The sequence below is a fragment of the Wyeomyia smithii genome, chromosome 1 (genome assembly GCF_029784165.1).
Source record: "Wyeomyia smithii strain HCP4-BCI-WySm-NY-G18 chromosome 1, ASM2978416v1, whole genome shotgun sequence".
Classification (NCBI taxonomy): domain Eukaryota; kingdom Metazoa; phylum Arthropoda; class Insecta; order Diptera; family Culicidae; genus Wyeomyia; species Wyeomyia smithii.
This window is the reverse complement of record NC_073694.1, coordinates 147,976,140-148,003,929: the sequence shown is the minus strand read 5'-3', so window position 1 is coordinate 148,003,929 and position 27,790 is coordinate 147,976,140. Positions and strand designations below refer to the sequence as shown.

The window sequence follows — 27,790 nt, the reverse complement described above, 5'->3', positions numbered from 1 at the left end:
AATGGTCAAATTTATTTGACATCATGGTTGTTGTTTGCCCGTGTTTGCCCCATGTTAAAATTGGAGAGTGACAAATAATTATCTTTGACCATATTTTTATCTGCAAAAAGTGACAAATATTTGACGCTCGGTCAAAGAGTGTACTACAGGCTTAAGTGTTACATGATTGATTGGGTGATACTGAGTATCGATACTTTCTCAATTGTCATTGTATCGATACCAGACCTCACGGTTTCAAGTATACTTTATTATTATATAGGTATCAAGCACTGACCATTGCTGGAGTGATTTCTTATTTACCTACCAAGGTAGCAGTCATGAGTTATCTTAGTCATAGAGTATCTTAGTTTATATAATAAAATATTTCTGTCAAGCCTTTCGATATCGATACCCATCACCCATAACTGCAAAATCGTGTGCGAGATTCGACTGTGATAATCGTGTATTTCGGGGTAGTCCATAACTGGCGTAAAAGTCGCAATCCAGCTTTTTACGCTCCATAATGGCGAACGCTATCCAACTTTTTACGCACCATAATGGTGGGTGCTATAATGCGCGTTCGTAATTTGTGAACCTCTCTGCTGACGTCAGATTCGTGATTTCTGCAACATTAATGTTGCCAGATTTATTGTTTTTCGTGCGAAATACATGAAGAGTAAAACTGACGTAAGCAGAGTTGTCAAAAGGGTAGGTAACATAATACGAATTTTTCATTATAGCGTCCGCCATTATGGCGCGTAAAAAGCTGGATAATGCAAAGTTCGTAATAAATTACCCACCCTTTTGACAACTCTGCTTACGTCAGTTTGAAGTCTTCATATTGTCCTTCCACAAAAAAATTAGAATGCAGGGTATTTTTAAGAAAAAGAAAAAGCAACACCCGCAACTGACAGACATCTCAAACACTGGTAAAAAAGTGCTGTAAGGAATAGCACTCGATACACGTTCAACCGGGGATAGTGAAATGTTCGTAATTGAAATACAAAAAATACCTGAATAAGTTTTATTCTCTACACCTCAATAGTTAATTAGAGTCTTTTTATTTATTTCTTAGGTTTTCGTTTGTCTTGATCGAGCAAAGAATATCATATTCATCATCAAAGGCTTGTACGATTTATTGCCATCAGCGATGGGCACCATTTCGCCTATTTTTAGATCGGTTAGTGAATATGATACGACAACATCGGGTACGGGTTTGTTATAGTTCGCATGCTTTTGGTGATTTGATGTATTTATCACAACAATGCCATGATATATAAAATAAAAGTCGTGGGACAAATATGTCTATAAAGCTTAATTTTGAAGATGCAGGAGACAGACATAGAAACGATGCGCTGTAGACTTTTGCGGTACTGGAAGACATTTATGTTATCTCAGGAAACAAATTTTCAAAAAGAAGACTTTCTGAAGCATAGAAATTCTCAAGCTAGAACCAACAGAAGTTATGGGGAAACTAGGCCTTCGAATTTCGTTTAGCGGTAGGGCTCAGAAGCTTCGGTTTTTCGAAAAATGTCCTCAATGGTAAAAATAAACTAAAGCTGAGAGAGTTCCCAGCTGAAAAATATATAAATTTTTTTTTTTACCACAAAAGATCAAAATAATGGTCGCAGTGATCAAAATCTTACAAAAAAAAAACACTAGATTTTAACGTTTATTGCATCTCTACGGAATTTGGCATCACAATTTTTTTTATCGAACATTGTTTTATTGTTAAAAAAGTATAATTTTACCCGCACGACTTCCCGAAGTCCGATTGTGCTGAAATTTAGAATAATGACTTTTTTCGAGAAGACGAAACTCTTGAGCAGTACCTCTAAATCTCTGAACGATATTCAGTGGTCTTTTTCCCATATATCTCATCGACACATTTTTTTGTTGAGGTTTTAACCGGCGGTCATTCACCTGTCAATGAAAACTATGTTATGTTGCATACTGTTTAAGCAACATCAAATAATGGATTATAACTAGTTTATTCGTAGAACATTCTGATTGCAAACCATATCAATTCGGCTCTGCTGCATAGTCGAGGGCAAGGAATCAAGGGGGCTTCAATGCTATTCAATTTCAATTGAAGTAAATTAAGAGTGCATACGCTTCAACAAACAAGTTCATGGGTCGCATTTTTATCGGTACTGTCTGAGTTGTCATTTTCGGTTGTCAGTTAGAACGCAAAATTCTAATTTTTCTCTGAAATCACAATATATTTTATCAAAAGAAAAATATATCTGGAAACATTTGTGTTGCCAATTTTTCAGGATTCGCAAACCTGACGTAAGCAGAGAGGTTCGCATATTACGAACACGCATTATAGCCACCGCCATTTTGAGTGTACCCTAAGTCATTACGTAATATATTATATATGCTAGCAATACTCTGAGTATCTCTAAGAGCAAGCCCACCAGTGGCTAAATTGAAGTTTCCAAAGCTAATTTGGCAACTCCCACCATAACGCGGCAACCGCACCGGGCGTTGCTATGTTGGTTTGGGAAATAGCAATCCCCACCTCGGGTAATAGCGAGTTATTAAATTTGGCAACGCGATAGCAACGAGCCGAATCGTTGCTATTTGATGAAATGTCAAACTGTTGTTTTTTTTGTACTCTATAACTTGGGAAAACGGAAACAAAGTTAAAACAAAGTTGCGTGAAATGGAGGGAACATTTTATGAAGCAGAAAGAACGTAGATCATTCCGGAAAAGATTGACTGACGGATAGGTTGGTTATTACTACATACGCAAAAAAAATGCGAAATACATCACAAACAAACATTTTGCCAACGCTGGCTAGTGACGGTCTTCAGAAATTGGCAACTGCTGGTGTGAAAAAGAAATAGTGGAATTGGTAATCCCCATTAGCAACGACCGGTGCGAAAATCGGTTGCTATCCAAAATAGCAACGGCCAGCGTTGTGAAAGTAGCAACTCAAATGGCAACTCACCGGTGCGCTTGCTCTAATTTATGCCGAATATACCTGTTTCGTAATATTTTAATGTGTCGAGAAATTATATTTTCAGTGGGTTTCCGGTTTGTTGTCAAAGTGAGTCGTTCTTTAATCTACGACATGAATTGATTCAAAATGTGCAGTAGAATGGCAAGAAGTTGTGTTTACTGAAAAGTGTTTCTCGTAAATAAGTCGTTATTGTGTATCATACTTATTTCTTGACTTAACGACTGGCAGTTGTCGTAGCAAAGTTACTTGACTACAGTTAGGTGTTTGTTAGTATTTTGGTAATTCAGTTGCCTTTGAATTTATGACATCAAAACGCCATTGATAAGAGATGGTTAGTAATGTGGAGCTTCCTTTATGCCAATATTGTGAATGTCAAATACAGTATAATGAAATCTCACTTGTTTTAGGCACTGTACGTTTTGTATGAACACGCAGCCGGATACGCTGTATTTGGTGTAAATGAATTTGAGGAAATATCGATGCTGTTACCGCAAGTAGAGCAGAGTGTAACAGATTTATCACGCTTCAATGCACTTGTCAAGCTACTTGGATTTTCTCCTTTCAAAACAGCAGTTGCAGCTTTGGAAAACGTAAACGCCATTTCCGAAGGAATTGTTCCAGACGATTTGTCGTCTTTCCTAGATAGCGTGCTTCCAAAAGCATCGAAAAAGAATAAGTTTACACTTGGTGTGGCTGATCCTAAGCTAGGTGCTGCCCTAGCCGAAGCGTTGAAAATTCAATGCTCTCATATTGGTGCCGTTCCAGAAATTTTGCGTGGTATACGTCATCACTTTCCGAAGCTCGTAAAGGGCTTCACAGACAAAAGTGCTGCTGTTGCTCAGCTTGGTTTGGGTCATAGCTATTCGCGCTGCAAAGTTAAGTTCAATGTTCATCGGTCGGATAACATGATCATCCAGTCGATAGCATTATTAGATCAGTTGGATAAGGATATTAATACTTTTTCTATGAGAATTCGAGAATGGTACTCCTATCATTTCCCGGAGCTGGTTAAAATTGTGCCAGAAAACTATTTATTTGCTAAAGTTGCCCATTTTGTTAAAGATCGCAAATCTCTCAGCCAAGAAAGTTTGGAGGGCTTGGAAGAGATAGTTATGGATTCAGAGAAAGCTCAGGCCATCATTGACGCTTCTAAGATGTCTATGGGAATGGACATTTCAGTAATCGATCTACTAAATATTGAAATGTTTGCTAAGCGAGTTGTCAAGTTATCTGAATATCGACATCAGCTGGCAGCGTATCTACATTCTAAGATGACCAACGTAGCTCCAAATTTGCAATCATTAATTGGTGATCAAGTTGGCGCAAGATTAATTTCGAAAGCTGGTAGTCTAACTAACTTGGCGAAATACCCGGCATCGACAGTGCAAATTTTGGGTGCTGAAAAGGCATTGTTCAGAGCACTTAAAACTAAAAGTAACACCCCTAAGTATGGTTTGCTGTTTAATTCAACTTTCATTGGGCGAGCAACCGCCAAAAACAAAGGGCGTATTTCTCGGTTTCTAGCTAACAAATGTTCAATTGCATCTAGGATTGACTGTTTCACCGAGAGCCCCAATAACATATTCGGGGAAGCGTTGAAACAGCAAGTCGAAGACCGACTTAAGTTTTATGAGTCCGGTGAAACGCCTCGCAAAAATTTAGAAGTCATGAAGGAGGCAATGGAAGCAGCAGCTGAATTAAATGCCACTCAGTCGCAAGAGAGTGGAAAGAAAAAGAAGAAAAACAAAAAACGTAAACATGAGAACGCCAATGCTAACGGTGATGCTGATGCAACATTGCTTGAAGATGCAAATGGCAATGGATTACCCGAGGAAGCAGCAGAAGTTGAACCCGATACCGAAGGAGAGCCCAAAAAGAAGAAGAAGAAGAAGAAGAATAAAAACAAAGATGTTGAAGCAGCGTCCTGAGCGATGATATAGAACTCTATAGTTGTAAGTTTTCTTTCAAAGCGATTGTTTATTTTTTTCATTTATGCTTGTAGTGCGGTTTTATTCTGCTACTACTACTCCTACTGCAAAATTCAAGAAAATTCAATATAATTTAAACATTAGGCGGAAAAATTTGTTGCGAATAAGTCCGAATGTCCTATTTTACTCTTATAATAGAAAATAGAGTGGTGTAGTGTATCTCACTAAATATTACTTCTGGTTGGCACTCAGTGTTTGTTTTACCAATCAGAATAGTAATTCTGTTCATACTGCTTCTGATCGAGTTATAGAATAGAGGTGAAATTGTTTAAGTAATATTATAACGAGTATATCTAAGCTTAAACAAAATAATATATGGTGTCACAGAGATCGAAATAGTTGCTCAAACATTATTTTGCATCGCTGATTGAAAACAGTTGAATTATGACCCGAGTCAACTATGACTTTTGTCTATCATTTTTTACGCTTTTCGGAATTCAGTCACCGATAAATTTTGGAGAGTACGATTTGACTAATAAATTTTGTAGCACAAAAGACAAGACGGCAGTTTTCACATTGGATTTGTCATCGAAAGAACATGAAATCCATAAAAATATAATATGATCGAGCATAAGTTTTGCGAGCAAATATTAAGAAATTATATCATTTCGTAATTTTGTATACATTTCATAATAACAATTTAACAATTAACATGGGGGCTTGTAGTGCTTTGTTTTGTGAACTCGATATTCCTCATCATCATCATGGCACTCTTTGAAACACCCGTTGCAGAATAATTCCCCACCACAACTAAGACATCGAATTCTTGCATCCTCATTACAAATAGTACACCACGGCAATTCTTCCACATCAGATGGTTCCACCGGAGTTGGTATATCTAGATTGTTCAATTCGTCTTCATTGTATTTTGGGCTCTTTCTGGCATCGAGTGCTACTTCCTCTAGAAATCGTTTAGTTAATTTGTCTGCAGTGTCTTCTTCGTTTTCTTCGCTGTAATCGTACTCCTGCAGTTCTGCCGTGGGTTTTTGTTCACCTGTATTATTTTCGGAACCATCCTTCAACAAAGCCAAGCGTTTTTCAATTTCCTCAATTGCAGTAAGTTGGTAGTCACTGACAACATCATGAATTTCTTGTTCTTCTGAAAACTGCTTCATAAGACCCTCTACTTGTTCTTCTTGGGTTCTGGTGTCACGTTGATTCAACAATCGTTTGTTCGCTTCCGTGTAGTCTTTATATTCTAATCCTTTAAGTGCAGCGAGACGTTTCTCTATGTCTTGATTTGATGGTTCTATAGAGATATCCCTAGCATTTTGTTCCTGTTTGAGAGCCGCTAGCCTTTGTTTGATTTGGATGTCTGTTTCTGAAACAGGTTCAACAGCAGAATAGTTTTGTGTTGGTTTTAAAACTCCATCATAAGCTGCATCTTCTACTGTTTTATCTATAACAGAGAGGTTCCTGTAAAAGCTAAATTTAAGTTTCTTGTGGTCGTTTGACTTTGCAACAATTAAATTGACCTTTCTTGTTCATTGGGGCCTTCGTTTGAAGGTTTAGCAGTTTTATTAAGCTCGTAACATCGGAGGCATACATTTTTACGTTTGCTACCTTGTTTTATTGTGAACCGCAGGCACTTCGCACAGAACGAAAATTTACATGAAGGGCATCCATGCTAAAATTAATACAATTGACTTTTCTTGTTTATTTCTATATATACGTACTCACCTCCTTCGTAAGCAAACCAAATCGCTTTGTACAACCGTTACAAGACATAAAAAGTTTAAAATATTATCGTGGATATGAGATGCTCTGATTCACGTTGATGTTGATATAGTTTTTGCATTGTTGTGTCGTGTGACAGTGGCTAGGACCATGGTTGGTCCATCTCGCCAACATTCTTATTGTTGGTTTTCTATGTTAGGTAATCTTTTATACATAAGAGAATATTTTTTTTTTAATTTTTTTTTACCATATTTTCTTCAAATTTTTTTCAATGATATCACATTGCAGTGTGAAAGAAAAATTACAAATCCTACTATTTTTATTCCTTTCTCTTTCCATTAACAATTTTATATGAGAGTTCACGTAGATGTGAACAGTATTTAAAACTCTTTTAACACCTAACACCGTCAACGGGAATGGAAAGCTTATCAGTTACCATGGCTACCAATTGGGTCCTGAGGGGGGTCCTATACCAGTTCTTATAAATCATTTGAAAAAGGCGTGTTTTTTTGAGCAAAACGTGATTTTTAAAAAATGTTTATAGTTTTCCTTCGATTTTTAAATGAAAATTAAAAAACTGCTCGAAATGCCTTAAATGGCATTTTGCACTTGTACTGTATGTATGGTATGTATGAGAGAACCAGAGGTGTTAGATGTTTTTGAAAAATGCTTGCAACTGCTCGAAAAATCGGATAAATCTGCTCGAAATTAAAAAAAAAATCTGTGATTCGAAAAAATTTTGCTCGCGCTGGCAAAAGTCGGTAACACATTTTAAAAAAATCTGCGCAATTATAAGCAGCGATGGAAGAAAATCGTTTCTAGCGATTTTTGAATACATATAAATTTCCTTTGTGATGCATTAACATCTCTGTCAGTGTGCGATATACATTTACTCTTCTCACATTTGCAAGCAGATCTATGTGTAAGACGAGTTACGAGGATTGCAAAGGAGCACCATGTATATAGTATCCCTGCTGGCGTACTCTCTTTCTCTTCCTTCGCACTATTCGCCTCTTGTCGTGACTGCTAACAACAAAATCTGTATCTAAATGTGCACAGCTGAGTATATGGGGTTAGTCGCAATATGTACATATGATGAACAAAGATCATTCATGATCATTCAGCCAATGATTGAGATTTTTGTCAAAAAGAGAGTGAAAAGAAAGTGTGTTGTCTCCTACTCCCATAATGAGATTGTTTTGGTGGCAGGTTCAAGTTCCCAGTTGGTTTAGAGATCTTGCTTGTATAAAACGTGTGTCAGGATGGACAAAAAGGTAGAAAAGGTTAACATATCCGCAAAAAGTTCGGCAAGTTTTCGCAGTAGAGAATGGCGGTTTCAGATGCGGAAGGCGGAGTTCAAAATATTAAGAAATTATTTAATGAAATTGATCGCTAGTCTTTCGAAATAACCTGTATAATGATATACACTATAACTAGCATCGAAAACATTATGTTTCATTAGGGTGGTTCATTTATTTGACATAGAGTGGTTTATAATATTGTGTAAAAATGAGTATAAAAAGAAAAAAATCACTTTTCACTCAATACCAATAGAAAAATTCCTGAAAATATAATATTTGCTACATCATTGTCGTTAGGGTGGCAATGTTGAATTGGAAAAAAATACCATGTAAAATGGCAAGATATTTCAAAACAAATTTACAAAATGTTTCAAAAAACTACTCTGTGCAAAAAAATATAACTCAACCAAAATTAAGATTGTGTCTCGCGGAAAATGTTGAATGCTTCCATATCATTTACAAAATCACACACGGGAGGTGCATGGAATTTGAATAATGTTTTCTATTCCAAGTGTCTTGAAAGTACATGAAACGGTGGATACTGATGGAATATGTTTTTTTGATTTTGTTTGAAAAATATACTCTCTAGGACACTTGTACTTGTTTATGCGAATGCTGTACCAGACAATTTATTCGTTTTATTTAGGGGCCGTCCACATACCACGTGGACAGATTTTTAACGATTTTGACCCCCCCCCCTCCCCCCGTGGACAAATGTCCATATGAATTATAAAATTTTTGTAAGGACCGTGGACATCACACAAAACCCAAAGCTGTTCAATATGCTGCTTACCTATGGCGATGGAAAACCATCAAACAACAAATCAGTGCTTTTAATGCAAAACATTCTAGCTTTAAGTTAGATTTAGTTTCAGCTCGTAGTCGGCAGCGAGGATAAAAAATTTGCTTTTAGCCATTAAGATACTTTAGAAAGTAAGCTACCAGATATAATTGGCGCCGTTAAACATTAAATTGTATTTGTGCCGTGTCAAATAAATTATAGATGAAGAAAAAAAAATTCTAAATGTTTTAAACTCCGCCTTCCACAATTGAAAAAACGATTAAGTCCCAGAGAGTCGATTTTTGCATTTTTTTTTTTCAGATGACACCAATTCTCGACGTTTCATGCGTTTCTAAGTCATTTGGCATCAAAAACCATCGAAAACCGATTTTTTTTTTGGCTATGAAAATACAAATATCTGCCCCCGATTTTATCACCTTTTTCGCCCAATTTTATCATCATATAACATTGTATGTCCACCATCTCCGAATCTCGCAATTATTTAGAAGTGCCAGTTCCACTGTCAATTAAGATACAAACTTTCGTCTTTTAATGTCTGTAGACAGTATCCCCGATTAATTTTTATTTTTAAAATCATTGGTGTTGTTTCAACTACTTCATCGATTTTTTCCCTCTCTAGTTTTGCTCAGGCCTATCGGTCCAAAAAGCCAGAGATTGTGACTGTTAGATACGTTACGTACGTCATCGATTTGTTTCTGCTTCTGGGTGAATGAAGAAAAAGTACAAAAAGTCTCAATTTTCATGTGTTTTGAAATGTATTGAAGAGATATTTTGTGAAAGGGCTATCAGTAAACCACATAAACACATTTTGGGTCATTTCTGATCCCTCTTCCGTAACCTTAGAAAATAGCTGAAACTAATTTTTTGAGCTGCTTGAGATATGTATGACACTAAGAGAACAATTTCACAGCTTTATGCAAACACTAGTACCTATCCTACGAACTAGTAGTGAAATTTATGTTTTACTTCTATGAGAGCCCTCCCTCTTCCAGAGGAGGGAGGGGTGTCAAGTGACCATTGACATATTTCTAACCCCTGATAACCTCACCATGTCAAATTTGGTTCCATTTGCTTGATTAGTTTCTAAGTTACGTAGAAGTTTGTGTTATATTTGTATGGAAGCCCTCCCTTTAAGAAGAGGAAGGGGTCTCGAGCTACTCTAATAACCTTTTCCGGCCTCAAAAACCCCTACATAAAAATTTTCACGCCGATTAGTACAGTAGTTCCCACGTCTATAAGGATCAGAGAAGCAGACAGACGGATAGAACTGCTTTTTCATATGATTTGATTTCTTATAGTAATCAAAATCGCTGATTTTACGTGTTAAATTATTGGTTTACCATCTTTTATAACAAAATAATAATAAAAAAAAAATCTCGATTTTATCACTTTCCCTTTTTTATCACTCCAAATATCATCAAGGGAGTGATATAATCGGGTGATCACTGTATTTGCAATGGTCGACTTAATTGATTGCCCGGTTTTGTGATGGAATTGCTCTGATATGAAACATGATGGTGCAACATCGACGTGTTATATTACAAATTACGTAACGCTGAAAATCTAGATTTCAGAACCCCCCCCCCTCCTATGTAACGAAAGGTAGCGTTCGACATGACCCCCCCTCCCCTAAAATTACTTACCACTAATCAGTCTGACTCCTCTCCGAAATTTTCAATTTCGAGCAAACATGATAGTTACGTAGCTGTCACTACTACCCCCCCCCTCCCTATCTCCCTCCCTCCCTCCTACGTAACAATAAGTAACGCAGTGATTCTTTGTAAAAAGCCAATCCGAAAGGAAACGATAAAAAAATAAAATATTACACGTAGGTACCCTGAAACTTATTGTTGCTTGAAAAGAATTATTGTTTTGTTTACTAAAAATCTTAGTTCAATACGACTAAAAATAATTTAGTTTTAAGAGATAGGTTCAAGCATTTGAGTGTCTACTATCAATCACGCAAACTATGCCAAGCTTGCGTTTTTTAAATTTATTTATATCAGGTAGCCACCTTCTCTCTCTCTCCTCTTAGCACTACCTCTGAAATTAATATGAGGAAAATGTTCCATTCACCAAACCATAACCAAAACGAGAGGTAGATAAATTCTTCGGCATAACCGCAAGCTTAACGTAGGATAATTCGGTTAATTGAATAATAGCAAAGTTTGGTACCTATAAATTTCTGTATTACCTGCTTAAACAGCCTTTTTTTTAAATGAATAAAACAAAAAAATATTATATAATATCATGTTTCACACTACTCCAGCAGTTTTTCATTAATTGGTGTAGCAAACCTGCTGAAAACAATCGTTGCCCAAGTAGTCCGATAGCCTAAAATAACTCTCCCTCCCGCCGTCACCGTACCACACCATTGCTACTGCGTCACTGTGATGCGAAGGGGACAAGTCAAGTTTATTATTCTCTTTTGCTATCGTTTTTCCTCGTGCGACGAGCCACGTACGGAGAAAAAAACACAACGAGTTGCGCGGATCATTCTCTTCTAAGAGCTGTATATAGTTTAGTTATGTATTTATTATTTCCGAGTGAGCAATGCATCAACATTTTGTTACGTACTGAGAGGATTCAAGTTTATTCATTACTTGAACACATCGCAATCTGTACAGTTTGGGACAAAACGACAATCGGGTCATAATCGTTTCGTTTCCATCGCTGATTATAAGGAGACTCTAACAAAAATCTGCAGAAACTGTGAAAAACTGCAAATATCTGCGAATCAATAAAAATCTGCGCACGGACTCTAAAAATCTGCATTTTGCAGACAAATCTGCACATTTCCCTGGAAAGAACTGTCAGCGCCCACATTATTTTTTAGACGGACTTCGAAAAAATCACTATGAATCTGTATAAACATATTTGAAGTAATTATTGAAGCATTTTAGAGGTTCAACTGAAGACCGTCTAAAGGCGGAACTGGACACTAGAGAGTTAAGGCATTTTGAACAGTTTTTTATTCTTCATTTAAAATTTGAAGGACAACGACAAACATTCTCTGAATATCATGTTTTACTCAGCAAATAAAGTTGTTTAGCTATATCAGTTTTTTAAATCATCTGAAAGATCTGCATTTTCTAAGTAAAACGTAATTTAAAAAAAATCTATTGTTGTCCTTACTTTTTTAAATCACGATTTAAAACTGCTCGAAATCTGCGAAATCGCTACAATGACTGTCATTGTAGCGATTTAAAGCGAATTTTTATTCTTCATTTAAAAACCGAAGGATATTGATATTAAGTTTTAAAAAATCACGTTTTGCTCAAAAAATTACATTCTGTCAGATGATATATAAAAATCGGAAATCCGTGAATGGCTAAACAACCCAATTGCACTCTTTCAGCTGATTTGGGACCCAATAGACCTTTTTACGTACGAATGTGTTAGTGCAACTAGTTGAGGAAAATATTTACAAATAGCTGTTTTGTTTGCAATGCTATGTTTTTAGCAGCTGGGCAAATATTCAGTTGAACACTCATTATATGTTTCAAACTTGTTTCTGAATAATTTTTTTCATTCGTGATCAGAAATCGGAAGAAGCTGCTGAACATAATCGACCAAAAATGGTAAAAAGTGATAAAAGTCGAAGCAACGAGATGCGATGATTTTGAGTTTGGAGGAAACAAGAACAACTTTACACGGGTTTACACGTTTTCAAGTGTGCGTAGGTGAAAAGTCACTTATCTCTATTGACGCAGGCACTCCAAAACCCCAGGGGACTATAAACGTAAACATTTTGCCTACCAATCATAAATTGATCACGGCGTCAAAATTGCATTTCGAATGCTTGGAAAACCCCGGGGTTCGTGTGGCTGTCAAACTCCATACATTTTCCATCTACCACTCATTGATTCTGGTACCCACTTTTTGGTTGGTTTGCCCTAAAACAAATGAAATAGAGTAAACGTCCCAGAATTGTCGGCAAATTTACTCTCGAATAAATATCGTTTAAGATGGAGAAAACAAAAACTCAACGTTTGTTTTCAGTACAATGTGCACTTTCAATGAATAAGCAAAATGTTGTTGGCAAAATGTCGACGTTTATAGTCCCCTGGAAAACCCATAAGCCCATCCCATTACTAGTCTGGCGGAGTGAATTTCAGGAACAAGTCGATTGGGTGTCGAAGTATTGTGATCGTACAGCAATAAGATTTATACTAAATAAAGCCCAATTATTAGGATGACGTTAATTCTTAGCTCTACTCAACAGCACATCTGCTTTTTCTTGTACTACACTGCCGGTACCCGGATAACTGTCCCATAATGAAAAACAACATGTTGAGAAAACGGCGATTTATTATTATCCGTGAACTTTCTGACGTTCAGTTATTTTAAGCAATTAGGTACATCAATCAAAATCAAAATCAATGACCAGAACAGTTTATTGACACAATAAGTTCAACGTTGAGAACAAAAAACCATGGATGGAATTGGTTTTACGCTACATAATTCGAAAAAAAAACAATATGGGACAAAATATGCAGGTACATTTCAAAAGCAGAGTCTATGTTTATAATAAGAGTCCCGCAAAGATGAAACCAAAGGAACCAAATCAGTGTCAAACGAGGGTACCAATCGAGCAATGTAAATAAACAAGGTGATAATGTAAGGAGTGGATGAAAAGTGTTGTAGTTGAGCGTAATAAAGAATATGTGCATTTTCCGAAGTTTTACCTACACATTTTAATCCAACATTAAACCTGTATTTCCGAAGTTTTACCTACACATTTTAATCCAACATTAAACCTGTACACTGGTTCACTTGAATTTAACAAAACATCTCCGGTGTAATCTTTTTAAAAACTGTGTACCTTGTGAAGAATTTCAAAAAATGATATTCGCTTATGCATGGTGAAAAACAAAACTGTATCTCTTCTTGGCAACAAACGGCACAAAAACTGTGTTGCCGAAACGATAGATTTTCTCTTCGCGCGACTCTATATACACATAGACTCTGTTCAAAAGTACAGTCGTTGTTCGATAACTGCAAGACTTTTAACAGACCGATGTCATGGTAACAGTTTCCTGAAGACGCCGCCGATGATGATGGCGCTACTGTTGGAAATATGGTCATAAGCTCCGTTCATTGTGCCGCATGTGTTACTGTACGGATTTTTTGCGTGCTTCTAACTATATTGAATCGGAGATGAACCAGCCGAAGGCTGAAAATCTCCTTAAGAAAGAGAAATAAAAAAAAAACTATATTGAATGTAGGGCTATCCGGAACGTGTTGAAAGATGTTTGAACGTGATCATTTATGTCCTGCACAAAATCCATAAAACGTTCAAAACAAAACAGTCGTTTTTCGCTTTCTGCATTTCTTTACACCACTTGCAGCAACAGTTGATCTCGCATGGACGGTGCTTAATCGTGTTTCGTAAGCACTGATAGCCTTTTGAAGTATAATCGAGCCATACGCTCGTAAATAATAACTCATGAACTGAGTAACTCTGACTCAGTTTAGAACGATGTTCGTAGACGTCAAAAAATGAGTAGAAGTCCTTTTTGATTTTGAGTAACTTTGACTCACTTTTTGGGTTCCCTTCATATAACTTCTTTCTGAGTAACGTCTCATATAACGACGTCCATTTTGAAAAATGATTACGATGTGCTTCAGTGCACATATGTTTTTTAATTGTGTGCGCCTCAGAAGGCATTATAACTGTTTACTTTTATTACAAGGTAGTTATTGATGAACATGTGGTGTCGTTTATTGGCCGTGGCGGATTTCTAGCCAGTAATGAAACTGAATTGTACCCAAAAAATGAGTAATGTCGTACTCAAATTTTAAGTAATAATGACTCATTTTAAAGACGCCTAGTGTTACTCAGTTTTGAGTATTTGCGGAGTTACTCAATTTAAGAGTTGTTCCACTTTTTACGAAAATGCGTCAAATGTTACTCATTTTAGAGTTATTATTAACGAGCGTGCAGAGAAAAACGGCTTCAAGCGAAATGTATATATATATGGGGATGACGTTCGTGACAGGGATGTGACTTTTAACTGCAAGACCGATAACTGCAACAACTTTGCAGTTATCGGACCTCAATCTGTCAAATTTGATGTCAAAGTCATATTTGACATTGTTAGGAACTAAATAATCTTATTAGTGGACACGTTTGGCGGCACTGGGCGATTCGCCTTGCCGTGCCTAATGTACATCTCTACTTACGGCTGTACCTCAACCTATACGAAATCGCCTCGCACCGCTGTTCGCGTGCACTATAACAGCGGCCTAGGCCTCTGCCATGGAGAAACTTGCAGTGGGTTAATAAACAGCTCTCTTTACGGCTGTTCATTTACCTACGGTTCAGCATGGCAGAGGCCTTCGGCCGTTTACATACTGACGCGTTCTGCGTTGCGGAGACGGTTCGCCTTGCCGTGGGTTAATGTACAGCTCTACTTAGCGCTGTACATTAACCCACGGCAAGGCGAACCGTCTCCGCAACGCAGAACGCGCTAGTATGTCAACGGCCTTAATGTACAGGACTTTTTCGGGGCTAGTCGGGATTCGAACATACGACAACAGGCTGGTAAGGCCGGCAACGTACTTCGCGACCAGCAGGGGAGTTCTCAATAGCCCATAGAAATAGTTATTTATACAACCACTCATGACGATCTCTGTCGCTATTTTGTTGGATTGGCATGCTCCGGTACCATGTTTTGTTGATCGATTGTATTAACTTCTCGTCACGTATTTGAAAAAGTCATCATACAGTGCCTGAGTATTTTTTTTACGACGACTTGGTTCGATTTAAGCAGCTCTAATCACTTTTTCATTGATATCCGCTGGGTGTTCATCTGTATTTTCCTCATTGACATCAATGATCCTAGATGATGTTTAGTATTCATCATTGACTATGACTGTTCAAGTTCTCAATCGCAACTATGATTATGGCTAGTCGCTTCAGCGATTCTTTAGTTAGCGGTTTGATAATGGCGGCGGGCACACCGGTGGGGGTGTATGTAGTATAAAATGAAAATGCAGTTTAAATGTTCCACATCAATAATCTTGTTATCTATATTTTTTAAAGGACCAGCGTCAGTGCAATAATCGAACTTAGTGCGTTTGTATATTTGATGCTGAACTTGTTAAATAGGAGCTTTCGATCGAAACATTATTAACACGCTAATCGTAAAGCGCCTTAGTGTTATCAATAACAAAATCCTTATCACCTTCCGAATACTAATCAACAGTAGAGTGCTCAGTGCATCGTCAGCTGTGTCAAGCAAAGAACTAATCGAAAAAAAAAAGAATTTACAACAAAAGTTCATTGCATGACGAGTATAATAGACTCATCGTTGTAATTGAAATTACTTAATAAGTAAGATAATCCCAGCATGAGAAAATCATATTCTGCGTTACTGAGTGAAACATGCTATAGCCATGCCGAAGAGCATCTTGGTGAAACAGCTGCACTTCGAAATGCTGGAATAGCAGAAATAGACCAATGGATCCAGAATGAACAGCCTAATATTATATTGCCTAATGATGTGCGATATATTGTATATTTTCTACGTACTACTAAGTTCGACATCAACAAAACGAAACGAAAAATTCAAATGTAGGTATAAGTTACTATCAAGGCTCGAAATACAGTCCCCCACGATTATGGATGACTTAAGAAGATGTATGAATTCAAAAAATCATTTCTGACCAATTTTATTATTCATAAGTAATCTTTTAATGTTTTCAGTCATAGAAATATGTAATCTTTCACTTCATTGAGTATTTGTTTCCATATTTTGTGAATATTTCTCAGAAAGTATTTTTATTTCATAACTAACCAAATACACAATTAGGGATCACTTTTGAAAGCGGTTTTAATTATGAGACAATTCGCATCATATTATGGATCAGCATAATAAAAACAGCTTTTGGCAACGAATTTATTCAATAAACCTCATTCAAATTATGTAATTTGAAGAAATAACATATTTTAAATCGTATTAAAGATCCCGCATGGCCTGGCCACATTTTATGTGGCTTTTGAGGGTGCAGTTAGATCGAGAGTCCAGGTCTGTCGCTTCCGAAGATAGCAATCAACCATTATATACGGTACATCATAACAATTTCCCGCTTTACGTAGCTTTCCTGTCCCTCGTGCCTTAGAAATAATATTTTTCAAAGGCTCAGCACTGTTTAGCTTCCGTTTAGAGCTCAAAAGAAGTTGAGAGGGGTTTGTAATTGGTGGAAATCACATTTGAATCGGAGTGTTTCATGTTTATAGAGAACTATCTTGTCTCGGTCCTTATTATGGAACACTTAGAAAATAACTAGTTTTTACAGAAAAATCGTTATTAACCATCAACATATTGATGAATCGTGAAGAACTTACCTTGATCTTTGTGTATGAGTTAGTTTTTGCACGAGAATTAGCGATAATATCACATATGAACCTTATGAATGATAAGCGTGCTACTTACGCTGATTGAGAAAAACGACAAATATTTTGATAGATTCTGGAAGACAATATTTCACGCTTATGAAAAACACATCAATCTAGGAATAGAAACAATGTTTTTTGTGTTCAAAGCTAGCAAATATGGCAGAGTTTACTGCAAAAATGTTACATGCCTTCGAACCGTTAGTTTAACTGAGTTAAATAACATGAGACACAAAAGTGATCCGTAATTGTGGGAGTTCCATAATTGTGGGGGAGTGTACCTTTTATTTATATTCTAGGTACTGCCGAATTCGCACCGCTCGCATTGAATGGTTTCAAAATCGTGATCCATTTTTACCGGAGATACAGGAACTTTTGGATATCGGCGTGTTTTTACCGTTGCGTGAAAAAGATGAGCTGAATCGTCAAGTGGTAATTATAAAAACTGCCGCTCACAACCCAAAATGTCACAGCCAGGATAATGTTTTCAAAGTCGACAAAATGATTTTGGATCTCTTACTGTATTTAGATGAGACTATATCTATCTATGGTATAGTAGCAATTTTTGACATGAAAAATGTAACTTTGGGCCACGCCCTTCAGTTGCCTCCCACCCTTGTAAAAAGGTAGGTTTTAAACGACGTATGCATTATGTTAATTATGGATTATTATTTTCGAATTCTACCAAAGGACGGTTGAAAGTTGGGAAAATTATCCTTGCCGGCCACAGCTTCTGGAGTTTGTTAATGCACCAATACACGTCAACGTTATACTAAGTGTTTTCCGGTAAGAAAAACTTGATTTGGTACTTGTATAAATCCTTCTAATCAAAACTTTCAGGAGCTTTATGAGCGCTAAAATGAAATCTCGCGTCAAGATTTCCAGACGGGATATATACGTTTCAAAGTTGATCAATTTGCCCCCAGAGCTCGGAGGGACTGGAGAGTCGTATCATGACCTTACAATGTACTGGAAGCGACAAGTGGAGGATCATGCTACTTGGTTCGCTGACTCGGAGCAGTACAACCGACATTCATCTTAACGCAATACTGAGTATATCAAATAAATGTTTGCGACTATCTCTTGTACATATTTTTGTTTCACCTTTTAAATATTTATATAGGTACAATATATGTTACGATCATGCGCCACCTGCTCAAAGAAGCTGCCCCGATTGTGATGGTCATAACAGTGGCGAACAAATATCGATTCTATTATATAGGATTTGGTATTGATGGAATAGTAATTTTGCAGCAGCTTTTATACATCATTGTAAACTCATTCTTTTAAGTTCTTGCAAACTAGTTTTTCAAAACCAAGCTAATTTATTTTATACAAATTTATATTTCCGTCTCACAATTCAATGTTCAGTCGTCGTGTATCAAATTATGTAATATTATTGTTACATGTTTGAAGATGTCGCTAATATTAATGTCTCGGGTAGTGGTGATGACCACTGCGCGTAGAACGCTTAGAATTGATTATATTTATTGTACATTTTTGTTGAGGACAATCGAAATGGAGAGGTTTTGTGATCGCAGCAAATCAACATGCTTTAAGAAGCAAAACTAATTTTGCTACCGATATGGTCGAACTTCGTTTACACGAGGCATGAATATCACTGGCGTAAATCATGGCGCAAATTTGGACAGATGATCGTGATGGCTAAACTGACAAATAAGTAAGACAATTTACTGTGCAGAGTGTAATTGCGAGCGTTTTACTTTTGAAGTAAATATGAGTCATTCCTCAAGCTTGTATAACACCAATATTTACATAAGCATCAGGAAAAATTGTTGTTACCATTTACCTTTAAACTTGCTTGGTCGACAAAAATAACATAGTTAACTTATAACCTGATTTTTAAAAATAACATATTAAATAATTAAAATAAGATGAGATTAAGGACGTTTTGTTTAAATATCTAAGGACACGAACAAACGCTTAAAACATATGAAAATATACCTATCAGGAAGAAACGAGTAGATGATTGTAAAAATCGTTCATATTACTGTATTATTGGCTTGTAATAGCTAGTTTTAAAAAACGGTTTGCTAATGTTCATGACGTTTGCTCGTTTCCAGCCCTTACGCCTTGCATTTATCGGCCATCTTTAGTAATAAGCTTATCGATTAAATCCTGCAAGGGGGCTAATTCACGCCGATCGATTAAGTTGAATTCTTGAACAAAATAAATAAAATGCTTAAACGACGTGTTCAAATGTGCTTCTTCGCTCAGCCGGACTACTTCTGAAAAGTGTTGGTGGTATATGTGCGCATAAACTCGAAACAAACGTTTCAGTATAGTTTTAGCTATTTGAATGAAATTTTTCGGAAAAGGAACTCCAATTTTCGATGGAAATAAGGTTTCATCATCCAATTGATCCTGAACCCATGTCATCAAATAATCGATGTATTTGGGAGCGCTGCACTTGATTGGTTTTTTCACTGTTTGGCCATCGGCCCAATGATACTCGTATTTTGGACCAGCGGACATGATACTGCATGAGTCCTCGGTACAGAATTCCGTAATAGTGCCGTACAACATATTAATTTGATTGAAAAAATCAACGGCTGTAAAAATAGACATAGATCAATTACAATGGTACAGGAAACACGAAATCAGTCATTGCATTAAAAATACGCACTGTTGACGGCAACCCATTCATTTAGATCTTCTCCGTCTGGCAGCTGAACAGCATTGCGAAGATTACCGGACCCAAGGGTGGCGGCAGCATGTTGCATTAGATCATATTGATGTGTGCCCTCCGGAATGTTTTTTTTTGGTTTGAAGGTTTTGCTGGATCGACTGCAATAAAAGAAAATTGGAAATAATTCAATTGATTGAATCTCGTAAAAGGAACAGAATCCTCCGAACATCCCGTTTTTTTTAAAGCGATTAATATACTTTTAATATAATGAAAAAATATAAATGTGTTTTGCTCACATTCGTTCACATAATTTTTAACCTTAATGCTCGATTTTCACAATGCATTGGAATTACTTTCGCAATTAAAATTGTCTAAATGGATTGCATGAGAACACTTGGGTAATGATTTAACTCGTAAATCGGAAATGCAAAATAACGCATATCCAGGTCAAAAGTATCAAAACTTCGCGTACAAAAGCAGATTGATCTGTTTTTTCTTCCTTTATTAGTTATCAAACTATTGCAAATTTAACCTTTTACCCTCTAGTGCCCAAGTTAATTTCTAGACGGGCTTCGGTAAAATCACAATGAATCATTATAAACACTTTTTAAGTATTTATTGAAGCTTTTCAGAACTTCGACTGAAGCCCGCCAAATGGCAGCACTGATCACTAGAGGGTTAATAGGACGAGTCCATCAAAAATGATTTTAAATGTTGGAGATCATTACCACCAAGACAATTTGTGTGTTTAGTTTTACGCGATTTGATGTAATTTGAAGGGATCTGCGTGTATTTTGCATTGGGATTGGTTTGCTGTTGGTTAGACCAGTGTGTCGAACAGTTGACATTTTTGCATGACACCGTATCGAAAAGAATTGTTGCCTCTCTTGCAGACTGCGACAGCAGCGTTCAACTGTACGCTTCTCTATTTGAGAGAATCGTGTGATTAGAAGCCAACACGGACGGATAATGATTCTCTTTTGTGCCGATCCCCGGCCGCTTCGATATCGTGACTGTCGCATTGTGCGAACGACAATAATTAGCAATCATGCAACAGTTTAACACAGTAATAAGATGGAAAATAAAGGATTTCCATATATGTACTGCCGAAATCGTGTACACCAGAAGATTTGAATCCCAACTTCTAAACTTTTTCATTCGAGAATAGTTCGCTGTAGCGAAAGTCTCATCTAAATTTAGTATGTTTAAGCAAAAGCAGGACAATAAAAGCATGAATCTTACAAATTCAATTAACGTCCTCGGAGCCAAATAAAAATCGATGCTAACTAAATTGATTCCACTTCAATTCATAATAAATGCAATAAATAGCACAGACAGCTAAAGTCAATAACACACGAGCCAGAGACCGTCTATACAATGACAACAATATAAAGAGAAGTAAGCGAGAGAATTGTTGTTCATATTGAATTCGTGACAAAAAGCAAGAGATAAAGCAGATCGTACGAAACTTCGGCAGTGGCTACTGTCGCGTAATGTTTCATTCCACAGTGGTAATCACAAAAATCTTGCTACTGTCGTTTGAAAACTGTAGCGTACCAGTACATTTCCCCAGCCTGGGTTAGAAAAAGAGTTCGTTGAATTATTTGTAGTTAAAATGTGATTCCCTCACAAATTGTTTTTTCTTTTAACAATGTATAGACCAACTCGACCTTGTTGACCTTGTTTTTTGAATACTCTCCAAGCTTAAAATCCAACATATGATAACTGGCATTATAAACCAATAACTTCAAAGCATTTTGTAGATCAATTGAATTATTTTCCTATACCTAAGTTAGAAATGACTTGCTTCTCTAGCATATCATCATGATATATTCTGATTTCGAAAATTTCGTTCAAAAAAACCAGTTCTGAATTAACTGTTATTGTACAGGACGATTGCGAAACAATCGCATTAGTTTAATTAGCTCTAGCATTTACATCCAGTCGAAAGCATTTCTCAAGTACTAACGGTTCTTTCATCGGTGATGTATGTATGTAAAGGTGTTGATGCCTTTACGCAGTTGTTTCAATTATTACTGAGATTTTTAAAACATCTTCAGTTTATTGGGTTCACAAAAAATTTGCTTTGATAAATGTTCCATTAAAGCCGAATAAAGAGAAAAACATACGCTTGTAGTTCTTTTTTTGATAAAAAAAAAACCATAAAATGGAGGAAAGGAATTATTTTAGAAAATATTTCCAGTATTTAATATTAGTTCATATTGTACTTTTATATCGATAGAAGAAACTGGCCGAATAATAGTTTGCTGAATGCATATCAGAAATTTGTAGTTTCACATTACACTAGACAGACTAGTGAGGATTGATGGATTCGACGACTTCATCATGCGACAAAAATAACATAATTTCATTTTATTGGGAATTGTTTTCAGTGAATTGTACAATTCAACTAAACAAACACCTCGTAGAATATAAGATTAAAGTGCAATCGAATGGTTGAATTGATTTCACTTTTTTTATTTGTATGATTGATTTTACGTTTTTTGAAGACATATAAAAATGAATTTGACATCCTAGCTTCCGAATCAGTTTGATTCTGCTGAATTCTGGGTAGGAGCTTTCAATTGAAATAATTAGTAAATACTTACAATAGAAAACTCATTGCTCCAATTTTACAGCAAATCCGTTGTTTTCACTCTCCACTTTAGTCTAAATCTCTCGAGGCAAAAGAAATTTCTGACTGCGAACGGAATTCCTTGTGTGAGCTGTAGTGGCTTCAAGCAATACTTTAAAAAAAATCAACCTACAACACGCGATCAACAAATAAACTCAACAAATAGGGCTCAAATAATAGTTGATCAATGAAAATGTGGACCAAAAACGAAATAATCGTCGCGTACGGAATCAAAATTGTGAAAAAGTTAAACACTTTTTTTTATTTTCTCTGCGCCGACGATTCTTCTTTGTCAAATTGATGACATTTCAGAAAAAAATTGAAAGAGAAATGTATTTATCTTGTACACGTTAATATACTAAACAGCATATAGCGTATATAACAATACCCTATTACCAAATATTACCGTTCTAGCTGAGAATCGAAAAAAAACGACTTGCAATATTCGATTTTTTTTACCTTATGCACACTACGCATAATGTCGCTTCTATTGCGCTGTTTAGCGCATCTGATCCGCTATACAGCGCACTAGATCCGACATTATGTGCATTGTGCATAAGGCAAAAAAATCGAAAGTCGCGAGTCGTTATTTCGATTTTCAACTAGAACAATAATATACAGAATGACTCAGATAATCCTGACTATAATATTCTACAAAATGTGAAAGCTGATTTGTTATGGGAATAATGTTTGTGGAATAATAAAATGCATCACAAAAACCGTAAAACTTTTCTGTTTTTGTTTAATTTTAAACACTTTAACCACAATTGATTATTATTTTGATTTTGTTGACCATACAAGGTGGTCCCCGTGGCTCTGTGGTTAGCGATGTCGGTCGGCTAGCTCTCCCACACGGTTGTGATATCGGGTTCGATTCCCGATCAGGTCGAGGATCTTTTCGAGCTGGAAATTTTCTCGACTCAAAACTGGGGTGCCAGTGTTACGTATGTCTTATGTATGTGATATAACTATGTACAATTACAACAACTTTTAAGGTTTTTTTGATGTTATTCTTTTCAGAATTGCTTGTTTCTTAACTGTATGCTTCTTAACTGTAAGACTGATAACTGCAACAACTTTGCAGTTTTTGCGCACCGCAATCCGTCAAATCTAATTTCAAAGTCTATTTGACTTTGAAGTGGAAGAAATCGCTAGATAAAATATAACCCATATTCCCAGGCAACCTTAAAGTCGAACAGTACTTAATGTCCTAAGAAATATTGAGTTAAAATCTGTGTTGTTTAAACACAAAGAACTATTTTTATTTTTTAAGTTTTTATGGTTTAAACGTGTGAGGAGTTGAAAATATGTTCAATTTGCTCAATATTTAATGAAATGAAAATTGGATTGTTTTTGAAAATTCATGTCAATTTCGAAAAATCTGTAAATCTGTACTTTTCGACGAAAATCTGTATATCTGTATATACAGATTCTGTACCGTTTTTTCGGCCAAAAATCTGTAAAATACAGATTAATCTGTACCATTGGCATCCCTGCTGACAACCGCAACTGACAACTGAAAATGGCAATCTTAGACAGCACCGATAAAAATGCGACTCAAGAACTCGTTTGTCAAACAGTATGCACTCTTAATTTACTTCAATTGAAATCGAATAGTATTGACTTAGAGCCGCCTTGGTTCCTTGCCCTCGACTATGCAGCAGAGCCGCATTAATATGGTTTGCAATCAGAATGTTCTACGAAAAAACTAGTTATAATCCATTATTTGATGTTGCTTAAACAGTATACAATATAACATAGTTTTCACAAAAAAATGGCCTTCCGTGCTTCGGCGAATTGAAATTTCGGCATTCGTTAGTATTGATATAGTTGGAGCTGTCTCCAAAATACTGTTTCAATATTTAATGGTCCCCATGGCGTTGCTTCCTAGCTGATGTCGAGGTCAACCATTTTGTCACGTAACTTCGGCGTTTGGCCCATGGCTTAGTCCTTGGGGTCTCAAAATACGAAACTGATCGCCGTATGTCCGAATCCCGGTTCGGAAGAGACTGTTAGTGTCCCGAAATTGTCCTGTATACTAATTAATTGGCTGCAAAGTTTGTATCCAATAAACAGAGAGGTAAAGTTTCGACAGGAAAACATTCGTACCAATGCTTTGCTTATGGCTCAATCCTTTCAGTGAAATGAAAATACTTTTCCTAACATTGTTTCATTTAAGGGTCCAATTAGGCTTTAATTCAGATAATTGAAATGCTATTTGTTCGACTCTCGGATACACAGTGAAGCTTTTTACATCGACAGGAAGGCTGACGAAATTATTAATTAATTACCAATTACCTTCACTTTACCTTGGTAAAAAGGAAGAAAAAAAAGGTTGTGAGCATCAGTTGCATACACGGTAAAAAATGGGCACGTTTATTTCAAAGGATTCTGCATTTAACTCAATTTGTAACAAAGCACTACGAATTGAAGTGAATGCGTATTGATTTTCAAGTGATGCACATTTTGCAGTGAAGTGATCCTTAGTTGAAACTTATACAAAAGAAATCACCTCCAAGTTGCAATGCATATCCCTTGAATTAGCACCACTGTTTTAATCCTTTGCATTTGTATTGTTTTGCACGCTATAAATGTCCAAACAAAACGAAGATGGCGAACCAAATAAACACGCTTCAAACGCAGACAAATATTTTTCCGGATGAGGTCATATTTATTCTAGAGCGTAAGTATGGAATAATTACAATAGTATTTTAAATAATAAACAGCTTGTTTTCAGAATACGGAATTGATCTTACGGACACGACAGCGGCAATAAACTTATTAACCGTACTCAATAATGCTTCCATCCAAGAAACCGACGAGGAGATTGTGGTCATTTTTAACCCGTCGAAAACATTAGACTTGTGTAATTCAAACGGATGACGAGGTTCTGGCCGATGCTGATCTAAAGGTACTGTATAACTTTCTGATGAAGATTATTTGTAGTTATAAGGTTTAATTAGATAATAAAGGTAACATAATGAAGACCTAAATTTAAACAAATCTTTATTTTTCGAAATCCATAGTCCATCAGTTGAGATTTCATGCGATAGCAAGTCGATATCAATGTTATAAGCATTCCAAATTCAAATCGCAGCATATTACTAACTACATGAAAACTAATTGAAAATGAAGTGCTTTGCTTTTGATATCCTTGTACTTTGTATTCATCCGATTCAAGCGAACGACATTTCAAATTGAAATGTATGTCATGAAGTGAAAATTCAACAGCAAATCACTTAATATCAATGTGTAGGTTTGTTTCATCTAATTCAATGGATCGACATTTCAAATTGAAATGTGAGGCAAGTAGTGGAAATTCAACAGCAAATCACTTTATATCAACGTGTAGATTTTTTACGGTGTACAGAAAAAAAAGTTTTCTAAATACCACATTATTTTTTCACTCTCCACGGAACTAAAATCACTAAAATTACCAGTTAACATTATTTTCTGTTATGTTTAAAATTTACTCCTAGCGAAAATCCGAAGCTTCTGAGCCAGAAATTTGAAGGCCTAATTTCCCCATAACTTCTGTTGGCCCCAGCTCAAGAATTGCTAAGCTTCAGAAAGTCTTTTTGAAGTAGAATACTTCTCTCAAGAAGTTCGGCTACATAGGGATGTGAAATGAAAATCTAAAACCGAAAAAAGTAAAAATATGTCCAAATTCAAATGCTAATAAATCGGTTAGTATTCGATGGATTTCCTTCGTTCTTGCAGCAATAGATTGGAAAATCTTCTAAGATTCTTCCCAAAAAAAGATAATTGTGATTTTATTATTCACACTATTGTACTATTGAAAATAGTCAAGCCTTGTCAAAAGGAAAAATTCGACCTCTGATTGGTCGTTATATGATTGCTTTCCAAGTACGGTCGACAGAATCATATACCTTGCAATTGAAAACATGCTATTTGGCCTATATAAGAGCCTGTTTCAACCGAAGCCGCTCATAATAGTTCTAGACAGCGACAACAGCAGTCGTCCTCCCTCAGCAGCAGCACTAGTGGATACCAGCGATAGCGGATAGCGGCCACAGCTGTGGCGTAGCAGTGGATAGCTTACTATTTGCAGCGGATTTCAGCAACTATAGCAGCGGGGCCAGCTGATGCAGGGACAGCGGATACCAACGGCAGCGTGTAGCGGCCACAACTGTGGCGTGGCTATGGATAGCGAACTAGTTGCAGCGTATCCTAGCATCGATAGCGGCTGATGCAGTGAGGCATTTTATTGAAATGCAGTCTCTGTGCGATAGTGGGCACTAGTAAATGCATTCAATGAAAAATTGACTCATTTTGACAACACGTGAGCCGTCTAGTTTTGAGTGTTAAATCAGCTTTTCACTGTTTATTTTATCTCAAGGAATACTTTATTCGCACTGTCAGTGATAACGCAAAGATGTAATCGGCATCTTCCCATACTAAATTGAACAACAAATTGTCCTTTTCGGGATGAAATAAAGAGCTGATGATTAATGCGTTAATGTTTTCTTTTGAGTTAATTTACACGTACTAAATTTGTAAAAGTTATAAATTTTACTTTATTTTCGGTCTCAGAACGTACTGAATTATCTTTTCTTTCAGTCATGAGCACGACATCCGAAAAAATTTCATCTCAAAATTTGAAAAATTGTCAAGCCCCAACCATGGCAAGCAACTTACTATATTATTGAAAATGGTCAATCCTTGTTGAAGCGAAAGATTCCATTGATCTGATTAGTCAAGGTTTATTTACTAGAAAAAATGACTGACACGCAAGCAGCCGGGTTATCTTTTTTTTTTTTTCTTCACATAATAGCCGGGTTATCTTTCTTGTAATGTATTCTACTTCAACCTTGCGGTCGTGGCTTTGCACACAACCCTTCTGTTATTTTTTGAAAATTTGTGTCCTGAGATAACATAAATGTTTTCCAGTACCGCAAAAGTGTACAGCGCATCGTTTCTATGTCTGTTTTTTGCATCTTCAAAAATGAGCTTTATAGCGTAGCGTTATCACTATCATAACATGTTCGACATAATAGGGTGTTTTAGGGGTATGTATATTATTTTTTCTTTTGATAAGAAATTTCAAATGAAATTCATATTCTTCTAACTATTCTTAATTTAAACAACAAAACTATTGAAAAAAACGATTTCGAATTTTAACAACTGTAAGTGGTTTTAAGACATACCCTACCGTCAAGAAATCATGACACAGGGCGGCCAGGTCACTTTTCAAATATCTTCACACTCCACAAAACAATGTCTTTATACATAGGAAATCTGTAAACACGGTCCTCGTTGAAAGTTTACAAAACTTCCAGTGACACATTAAATCGAATGCGGTTAATCAACCGACTATTAGGCTTCCACTTATTCACACGCGCTCAAATGTTTTCAATATAGTCTTTA

At 36.3% G+C, this 27,790-nt stretch overlaps 4 protein-coding genes across 7 annotated transcripts; 2 read left to right on the top strand and 2 right to left on the bottom strand.

The window, feature by feature from the left end:
• The first annotated feature begins 3,012 nt into the window (after positions 1-3,012).
• On the top strand, positions 3,013-5,029 carry LOC129717664 (nucleolar protein 56). The gene is made up of 2 exons (XM_055667737.1): positions 3,013-3,279; positions 3,356-5,029. The coding sequence occupies exons 1-2, from the start codon at positions 3,277-3,279 to the stop codon at positions 4,874-4,876; spliced, it is 1,524 nt and encodes a 507-aa protein (XP_055523712.1). The 5' UTR covers positions 3,013-3,276; the 3' UTR covers positions 4,877-5,029.
• Positions 5,030-5,492: 463 nt separating this feature from the next.
• Positions 5,493-6,765, bottom strand: LOC129717667 (abscission/NoCut checkpoint regulator). 2 transcript variants are annotated; one of them, XM_055667744.1, is made up of 3 exons: positions 6,617-6,765; positions 6,412-6,563; positions 5,493-6,352 (listed from the first exon to the last, which is right to left on the bottom strand). In XM_055667744.1, exons 1-3 carry the CDS (start codon positions 6,662-6,664, stop codon positions 5,584-5,586), a joined length of 969 nt encoding a protein of 322 aa, XP_055523719.1. In that variant the 5' UTR covers positions 6,665-6,765; the 3' UTR covers positions 5,493-5,583. The 2 variants fall into 2 exon arrangements, with proteins under 2 accessions (XP_055523719.1, XP_055523720.1); XM_055667745.1 differs by having other exon boundaries at positions 6,412-6,524; positions 6,617-6,752.
• An 8,751-nt stretch (positions 6,766-15,516) lies between these two features.
• Positions 15,517-18,735, top strand: LOC129717668 (retinol-binding protein pinta). 3 transcript variants are annotated; one of them, XM_055667747.1, is made up of 5 exons: positions 15,517-16,295; positions 17,417-17,743; positions 17,808-17,903; positions 17,958-18,170; positions 18,241-18,735. In XM_055667747.1, the coding sequence occupies exons 1-4, from the start codon at positions 16,072-16,074 to the stop codon at positions 18,157-18,159; spliced, it is 849 nt and encodes a 282-aa protein (XP_055523722.1). In that variant the 5' UTR covers positions 15,517-16,071; the 3' UTR covers positions 18,160-18,170; positions 18,241-18,735. The 3 variants fall into 3 exon arrangements, with proteins under 3 accessions (XP_055523722.1, XP_055523723.1, XP_055523721.1); XM_055667748.1 differs by lacking the exon at positions 18,241-18,735 and having other exon boundaries at positions 15,517-15,692; positions 15,765-16,295; positions 17,958-18,205; XM_055667746.1 differs by lacking the exon at positions 18,241-18,735 and having other exon boundaries at positions 17,958-18,205.
• On the bottom strand, positions 18,442-22,699 carry LOC129717669 (MOB kinase activator-like 1). Its single transcript, XM_055667749.1, has 3 exons — positions 22,377-22,699; positions 19,765-19,925; positions 18,442-19,690 (listed from the first exon to the last, which is right to left on the bottom strand). The coding sequence occupies exons 1-3, from the start codon at positions 22,388-22,390 to the stop codon at positions 19,218-19,220; spliced, it is 648 nt and encodes a 215-aa protein (XP_055523724.1). The 5' UTR covers positions 22,391-22,699; the 3' UTR covers positions 18,442-19,217.
• Positions 22,700-27,790: the final 5,091 nt, after the last annotated feature.

What these genes read in the sequence shown, in the direction of transcription:
- LOC129717667 (XM_055667744.1), bottom strand. Translation starts at nt 6,664, where the DNA reads ATGTCTTGTAACGGTTGTACAAAGCGATTTGGTTTGCTTACGAAGGAG. An exon ending in TTGGTTTGCTTACGAAGGAG is followed by an intron (nt 6,564 to 6,616) that starts GTGAGTACGTAT and finishes TATTAATTTTAG; the next exon opens with CATGGATGCCCTTCATGTAA. An exon ending in GGCCCCAATGAACAAGAAAG is followed by an intron (nt 6,353 to 6,411) that starts GTCAATTTAATT and finishes TAGCTTTTACAG; the next exon opens with GAACCTCTCTGTTATAGATA.
- LOC129717668 (XM_055667747.1), top strand. Translation starts at nt 16,072, where the DNA reads ATGAGAAAATCATATTCTGCGTTACTGAGTGAAACATGCTATAGCCAT. An exon ending in ACGAAACGAAAAATTCAAAT is followed by an intron (nt 16,296 to 17,416) that starts GTAGGTATAAGT and finishes TTTATATTCTAG; the next exon opens with GTACTGCCGAATTCGCACCG. An exon ending in GTTATACTAAGTGTTTTCCG is followed by an intron (nt 17,904 to 17,957) that starts GTAAGAAAAACT and finishes CAAAACTTTCAG; the next exon opens with GAGCTTTATGAGCGCTAAAA.
- LOC129717669 (XM_055667749.1), bottom strand. An exon ending in TGAATGGGTTGCCGTCAACA is followed by an intron (nt 19,691 to 19,764) that starts GTGCGTATTTTT and finishes CTATTTTTACAG; the next exon opens with CCGTTGATTTTTTCAATCAA.